Source organism: Pteropus vampyrus, unplaced genomic scaffold (assembly GCF_000151845.1).
Source record: "Pteropus vampyrus isolate Shadow unplaced genomic scaffold, Pvam_2.0 Scaffold23, whole genome shotgun sequence".
Lineage (NCBI taxonomy): Eukaryota > Metazoa > Chordata > Mammalia > Chiroptera > Pteropodidae > Pteropus > Pteropus vampyrus.
Genome location: NW_011888804.1, coordinates 4,403,509 through 4,411,368, shown reverse-complemented (window position 1 = coordinate 4,411,368; position 7,860 = coordinate 4,403,509). Strand labels below are relative to the sequence as shown.

The 7,860-nt window shown below is 53.2% G+C and overlaps 1 protein-coding gene across 2 annotated transcripts in view; it reads left to right on the top strand.

Moving 5' to 3' along the window:
* Window positions 1-365: 365 nt before the first annotated feature.
* RBM19 (RNA binding motif protein 19) overlaps window positions 366-7,860 on the top strand; it is a 106,359-nt gene continuing 98,864 nt past the window's right edge. For both annotated transcript variants that reach the window (XM_023528245.1, XM_023528244.1), the window contains exons 1-7: window positions 366-527; window positions 2,194-2,376; window positions 4,180-4,305; window positions 4,508-4,546; window positions 4,882-5,074; window positions 6,166-6,440; window positions 7,505-7,585. In XM_023528245.1, coding sequence (XP_023384013.1) covers window positions 492-527; window positions 2,194-2,376; window positions 4,180-4,305; window positions 4,508-4,546; window positions 4,882-5,074; window positions 6,166-6,440; window positions 7,505-7,585 — 933 coding nt within the window. In that variant the 5' untranslated portion in view covers window positions 366-491. The remainder of the gene's footprint in view (window positions 528-2,193; window positions 2,377-4,179; window positions 4,306-4,507; window positions 4,547-4,881; window positions 5,075-6,165; window positions 6,441-7,504; window positions 7,586-7,860) is intronic.

The window sequence follows — 7,860 nt, the reverse complement described above, 5'->3', positions numbered from 1 at the left end:
AGCTCAGTAATTGATTCATGGCGCCTGGCAGCCTCTCGGAGCCTCAGTTTCCCCACCTCTAAAAGAGAAGCAAGAATCCCTAATCCTGTCCCTATTCTCAGGGCCGTTTTAGGACTCAATAATAAAATAAAAGAGGCTAAAACGATTTCCTCCTCTACGCAGCGCTCAAACGCTAAGCAGGCCACCAGCAAACCTCGGCCAAGGTTAGGAACCAGCGCCCCCTACCGCCTTTGCATCGGTCTCTCCGGATGCTACTGAACAGCGTGCGTCTGCGCAGAATGCAAGCGCTCAGGCCCGCCCCTTGTGGGTGAAACTTCCTTGGGTTGCTGACTTAGCCACGCCTACTTCCGGAGGGGGCCGGTCTAAATCTGGAGCACGTGACTCTATTCCGGCTCACCAAAGATGGCGGCGCCCAGAGCTGTAGCGTGAATGTGGTTGGTGAAAGACGCTGTCTCTCCGTGCTGGAATCAGAACAGTTGGGACTGTGCGCCATGTCGCGACTGATCGTGAAGAACCTCCCGAATGGGGTGAGTACAGGACCTAGACCTAGGAATCTGTGGGGAATTTGGGACCTGTCGGGAGTCGGGGCTTAAGAGGGAGGCGGCTGTGGAGAATTGAGGGGTTTTCGCTCTGGGGCAAGACTCCGGGTGGATTTGGAACCTAAAAGAGGCAGGATCCTCGGATTATCTCCATTTGACAGTGGGGATTGAGGGGATTGTGACTGCTCAGGGTTTCGCAGCCGGCCTGCGGATACCTGACTCCCAGTCCGACAATTTTTCCCGGGGAGATACCAGTCCTTACCTGTGCTGAATGCCTTGCTCCCACAGCCCCTCTCGTCCGATCACGTTTCTTTTGTTTTTGTTGTTGCCTCACATGATACCTATCGTCCTTTCCCACTAGGGGAATGTTGGGGAGACAAATGGGGAGTAATAGGCTTAGGACCTACGTTCCAATTTCCAATCCCGTCTTTATGGCAAGTCAGATTAGTTTGAGACAACGGAGTGGGTGCGAAGGGCTTTAAACCAGTTATCCAATAAGTGGGGAAGGGCGGCCCAGCCATGTTTGTCTGTTTCTCTAGAGTCCAGAACAGAAAGAACCTGGCAGGTGGTAGGCATTCAAAAACACATGCCTAATAAATGAGTAAAGAAATAGACGAATGTGTGTGGTGTGAGATGATTGGGTGCAGGGTGCCCGCCTAGAATATCCTTACCTATTTCTCTATAACTTTTCTTGCATAGAGAGCCCTACACCCCTGGCGAGGCAGATAAACTCGTTCCCAAAATACAAAATGTGCCATTTGAACGGTTTGAGAGATCTTCTGTATTCTTGATTCTACGCCTTGGGAGTCTCTCTCCTTAGAAAGACTAAGAACACAAAGCTATTTCTGTTTTATGGCTGTTGTTTTTTAACTTTACCTTTTTTTTACCTTCCCAGTGAATTGGCAGGGATCAGGGGGATGTTGGCTATGACACAATAGCCAATTGTGTCAAACAGTACAGTAGTGTATAAAATGATAAGCAAAACGTGTTGCATCCCACCGTCCATCTTTCTCCAGGAGTAACCATTTTCTATGGCTTGTTTTTAGGACTCTTATGGGCATTTATTCACGTCCAAATAGTGTGCTGTCGCCTCCATTTCTTGGCCTATTAACCCCGATGACTGTCTGTTGGCCTCCCCTGTGAAAGATGAGGAAACTATCTATTCCTTCTAGTCTGTTTATTATTTTTAATTCTTCCATCATTTACCCTATTGATCAGTCCATCAGCTTTAGACAATGTCTCTTGATGCCTAACTCTGATGAATGAGGATGGCTACCCTTCTCTTCCCAATTTCCATTTCATTGTGCCTGTCATTATGGCTGAGTCTCTTATATTGCTTGTCTGGTCTGATGAATGAAAGAATAAAAACAATAGTAGTAGTTAACACTTTGAGAGCTTACTATGTGCCAGGCACAGTTCCAGATGCTTTACGTAAAGTAACTCATTGAATCCTCACCATAACTCCCCTGGGTAGGGGACTTGCTCAAGGCCACACAGCTAGTAAATGTTCGAGCCAGAGCTGGAACCGAATGTAATTGTAAAGGACACTCTGTCAGCCCCTCGTCTAAGGTCACCTTTGGGTTTCCAGCCCATTCTGTCCCCTCGGCTCCGAGGCCTGCTCAGCTGCTCCCTCATCACACCCCTTCTGTCCTAGATGAAGGAGGAGCGTTTCAGGCAGCTGTTTGGCGCCTTCGGCACTCTAACGGACTGCAGCCTGAAGTTCACCAAAGACGGCAAGTTCCGCAAGTTCGGCTTCATCGGCTTCAAGTCTGAAGAAGAGGCCCAGAGGGCGCTGGGCCACCTCCACAAGAGTTTTGTCGACACATCCCGCATCACAGTGAGTCAGCACGAACCTGGCCCTGCTTGCCTGTCAAAAGTGACCACTCGATCTTTCCCTCCACACTCCTGTCCCCTTTCAGACTGTGATGTCCGGGGTCTCCCTCACTGGTTCGCAAATTTTCATGCCTATGGATCTCCCAGGGAGCTTGTTAAGACAGGGCCCTTGTTAAAACTCCTGGGCCCTGTCCCCAGAGTTTCCGAGTCAATGTGTTCGGGGAAGGTTGTGGACCCAAGAATTTGCATATCTAATAAGCTCCCAGGTGATGTGCTGCTGCTGGTCCCAAAACGAGAACCACCAGTCCCCATCATTCATTCACTCACTGTTCAGCAAGCTCTCGATGAGTCCTTAGTTGATGCTGGGAATTTAGAGAGAATGTGGTCCCCCTGGCTCGTGTCCTCATGGAGCCAGCAGCCTGTAGGCAGGCCGGGGGCCGGCAGGTGCACAGACTGCTTTCAGTCAGTGTCATCAGTGCTGACGGGGAAGCCCTAGGTATCGTTGAACAGAGGGGACCCTTTCCCTTGCTGAGAGGGAGGAGGATCAGGAAGGCTTCCTGGAGGAAGAAGTCCCACTCCTGTCACTCATGTACACTTAATGGCTTGGTAAAAACATCTGTAACTTCATCGAGAAGAAAACATGTTGGACAAGTACACGTCACGTGATCCCACTTATACAGAGTCATACCCCTCCATCCCTACGTGTGTAGTGTGTGCAGTCACATGGAAGGATTTTTACCAAAATATTAACTCCTCTCTCTGGGTGATAGGAAGGAATTTGGGGTAAAAAAATTTTTTTCACTTTCCTTGTACTGTCCTGTGTTATTTGAATTTTACACATGGAGAACATGTCATTGTTACAAAAACTACAGAACTGTTTTGAAAAGTCTACATGAAGGAGTGTGACAAGGTGGCAGCCGCTTCTCCAGGTCGACCAGTGTCCCCGTTTACTGGGCAGGAGTGCCTACTGGGGCTCCCTGTAGGACCAGCTCTCACAAAGGTCATCTCGGGAGAGTGTAGTGGGGGCATTTAGAGCCGGAGAGGGCTGTCACCTCAGGCTTAACACTCAGCACTCTTCCATGCTCCAGAGTGGTCACCCTGCGTTCCCAGCACCCCAGAGTTCTGTGGGGTCGCTTGAGCTGGCTTCACAGTAATGATAGTGATTCCAGCAGCCATTAGCTCTGTACTACCTTGTGCGAGACCCTGTGTCATCACATGTCACGCTTGGACTAGATGGCTGAGAACTTGGGCTCCAGAGCCAGACCCTGAGTTCCAATCTCCATCCTGTCACTTTCTGCTTGGGTGACCTGGGCTAAGTTACCTAACTTCTCTGGGCTTCAGTTTCTTGCTCTGAGAAGTGGGAGTGTCATGGCTCCCCTCTCTCACTGTCGGGAGGCTGGCTGTGCAGCAGGTCCTCAAATTCTGTCATTTCATTCAATGTCGTTTCATTACAATGCTGATGAGATGTCGTAGGAACTTAACTCCTGTTTATATGCATTAGCCTGTGGCAGTACTGGTTTTGTTATATGTCGTTTTGCTTAAAGTCTCAGACCCTATCGACAGTAGGTGAGGACCTACTATAGTCCTGCTCCGGAAGCTTGTCCTGGGTGTGGCATTCTCCAGGACCAACCACAGTGACTGGAAGGAGGAGAGAACCAAGGCTCCGGGAGGGATTTGCTTCAGCTGACTTAGCCAGTCAGCAGCAGCTGCCTTTTTAAAAAGCCCAAGCTCCTACGTGCTGAAGTGCAGCACCCATGCTGGGCGCGGTGGCAAGTGTCACCATCGTCACCCTCTTTCTCCCATGCAGGTAGAGTTCTGCAAGTCGTTCGGGGACCCAACAAAGCCCCGAGCCTGGAGCAAGCATGCCCAGAAACCAAGCCAGTCCAAGCAACCTTCAAAGAACAAAGACTCCGTCTCCCGAGAAACTAAGAAAGTACGTAGAAGGTCACTCCCGCCCACGTGCTCTGTGTCAAGGTTGTCACCCCTGGGGGAGGAGGGGCAGGCCAGGGAGCGCAGGGATGACCCGAGAATTCCTCTCCGATGGTTCTTGAAGGCAGGCTCTCCCAAGGCACCGTGGTTCCATCTCCCCTCACCCTTCCTCCGTGACCCTCACTGTCTGTGCCCTCTGTTTTCAGGAAGACAGGAAGAAAAAGGTAGCAGGCGAACTGGAGAAGGTGAGTTTGTCCTGTCGAAAAAGAGAAGGGCGGTCTCGGGGGGCTGTAGCAGGCCCAGGTTGGAGGTCGGAGGTCAGAGGTCGGCCCGGCCAGCAGAGCCCTGCCCGTTGTGGCCTCTTGCCACGTCTCCATGGCTTCTTAGTCTTCTCGTGTGATGAAGTGTCCATTCTGCCCTCCCAGGACTGACCCAGCAGACCCCAGGGGTCCTCTAGAGATCGGGGGGAATGAACGTGGAGGGTGCTCTCACCCGCCCCAGAGTTAGGAGAGGTGAGCCTGACCTGCGCCTTCTCTTCCTGTTTTCCCTTCTTCCCGCCACCCTGCTCCGGTGCCACCAGCTGAAGGAAGACACCGATTTCCAAGAGTTCCTGTCGGTTCACCAGAAGCGGACGCAGGTGGCTACTTGGGCTAACGATGCCCTGGATGCTGAGCCCGCGAAAGGGAAGAGCAAGCCGGCCGACGATTACCTGAACTTCGACTCCGATTCAGGCCAGGAGAGTGAGGAGGAGGACGCCGGGGAAGGCCCGGAAGGTAGGGTCATCCACACCCACGTGTGTGCTCCCCATGGAGTGCAGGCCCCTGCATGCGTCCGGGCCTGCCTGTGGTGACATGAGGCCCCTCAGTGCCGCCAGGGACAGCTGAGCAGATACTGCTTTCTAGTTATCCCAACCAGTTATGTTGGCCTCGATTGATCCTGGTCACTTACTCTCTCAATCGATCAGTCACTCAAATACTGAGCACCTACTATGTGCCAGGCATTGCTTTAGGCATTGGGGATACAGCAGTGAGCAAAAGACAGAAGAATCCTGCTCCCCCCTCTCCATGGAGCTGTCAGCCCTGTGGAGGGGGAGAGAACTGGAAAGTCCACTATTTAGTGTATTACGTGACGATGAGCGCCACAGAGAGAAAGCAGGAAAGGGGATGGGCCAGTACTCGGGGGCAGCCTCCGTGGAGGCCAGCCTTGAACACAGGCCAGAAGCAGGTGAAGGAGTGAGCCCCCGTCCTCAGAAGGGGCTCCTGGTGTAGTGGGGAGGACACCGGGTGCGTGAGCCGTTGCTATCCAGAATATAAGTGCGGTGGTGGAGGGGCGGGAGTCGATTTTGGTTTAAAGTGAGCGAATGACTCCGACGTGAATGTCATGTATGCTGAAGCTTCTGGTCAAAGCTGGGGCCCGAGGGCTCCCTGGGAGTTGGCGGGACACCGTAGGCGGGGGACGGGAGGGGACTGTGGGCAGAGGCACTGAGGAAAGGACAGATGGAGCTGGAGGAAGCTCCGTGTGGCTCAGCGTGGCTGGAGCCGCGGGAGCGGGAGCTGGGAGGAGAAGCTGGTTTCTGTAAATGACAGCTTAACCCAGGAGTGACCAAAAAGGACCCTATAGGTCACAACTGAAAGAATGCATCGCTGAGGGCAGGGCTCGTGCAGGGAACGGCGTGGTTCCCAACATGTGGCATATAAAATATCAAAAGGCCCATTCGACTTATTTCTCAGAGGACTCACGGGGCTGCGTGGCCCAGGGTCCCTGGTCTCAGTGGGCATGGCACCTCATGCCCCACTGGTGGCACCGCCGTGCCATCTGCCGTCCCAGGCCTCTGGCTTGCTCATGACTGTCACCGTTTTTCCAGAGGAAGATGACCTTGAACCGAAGGCAGCTGTCCGGAAGGAGCTGTCGGACATGGATTACCTGAAATCCAAGGTGGTGAGGGCCGAGTCGCCGTCCTCAGAGGAGGAGGAGGACGAAGAGAGTGAAGATGAAGCTGTGAACTGTGACGAAGGGAGTGAGGCCGAGGAAGAGGATTCCTGCACCTCCCCAGCCCGGCAGGACGGAGCGGGGTCAGGGCCCGGCCCAGAGCAGCGGACCCCATCTGGGGACAAGAAACCACAGGAGACCAGAGCCGAGGTGTGTGTGGATTGGGGTGCGCTCGGCCTCCCGGGGAGGTAGCTACTGCATCTCCTTCCTGGGAGCCCCCTCTGCTTGGAGACAGCGCAGCTCGTCACGTCATTTGGGTCCCTGCTCCTTCATCTCCCAAGGGTCTCAGGGACAGCAGCTCTTCCCCTGCGCTGCCCTCCAGGCTTCCTGTCCGTTTCTCTGTCCCCATTGTTCTTCCTCCTTTTATTTTTTGTCCCTTCTAATTGTCACACCCGGTCCTTTTCCTCTAAAAATGTATGTCCCCGCAAAGTCCTCCTCAGGTGGGGCGAAGTCAGAGAGCTGTGAGTTCAGATCCCAGCTCTGACGGGGACAAGCCGTGGGACCCTGATCCTCATCTAGGATGACTTCCTGTACAACGCTGGTCTCTGTGTCCTGTTTCTAAAACCCCTGTACTGGAATCAGGACATTTCAGATTTCAGAAAGATACCCCTATACCCTGTGTAAGCTAGCACCCCGGCGGGTCTGGGGCAGCACCCCACGATCAGGCCCGTGACTGTTTCTGCAGCGATTCCAAAAACGACCACTCGCGCTGCGTGGGGTAAATAGCAGCCGCGATTCTCTCGCATCAGCTCAGAGCAGGTTTTGCTGACAGGTGAGTTCAAGTCCAGGCCGTTCTTATTGCCAAAGAGTTACAGAAAATTTAGGTTTTTCAGAGCCATGAGGATTCCAGAATTACAGAAAAGATCCTGAACCCGTACTTCCTCTAAGATTGTTTTGAAGATGGCGACAGAATGGCCGTGTCCGCAAAGCGCTTTGCAGTGTCTGCCCAGAGTTGCCCTAAATCCAAGGCAGCGAGTATCACCTTGCCTCAGGGCTCCTTCCCACGCTGTCTGCCCCTCCTTGTCGCCTGCAGCCCCCTTTGGCACTCCCGCCCCCCTGACTCTGGCCAGACTGCCGTCCAGGGCTGGCATGAGACTTGCCGGCATTCCCGGCTCGCCGCGGCAGCCCGCTGAGGTGTCCGGGTCCACCTCTGCCGGTAGCCGCAACAGGAAGCTCACTGCGCTCATACCTGTTTGTTCTCCGCCATTACTCAGACAGAGAAACCAGCGATCCAGAAGGAACCCTCCACCCCCCACACTGTGAAGCTGCGAGGAGCCCCGTTCAACGTCACGGAGGTATGTGCCAGTCGCTGGGACAAGAACAAGGGATGGTTTCTAACCTCTTGCTGTTAATAAATGATAAAGCAGCCAGCGTTCCTCGAGCTCAGAGGGCAGCAGATTTTTTTCTGGAAAGGTCTTATGGTACGCATTGTAGGCTTTGTGGGCCATATGCTGCACATCCCCTCTGCTGTACGTTCTTTTTTTTTAATAACCTTTTGAAATTATAAGAACCAGTCTTAGCCTGCAGGTCATATAAAAGTAGGCCTTAGGCAATACTTGGCCTGTGGGTC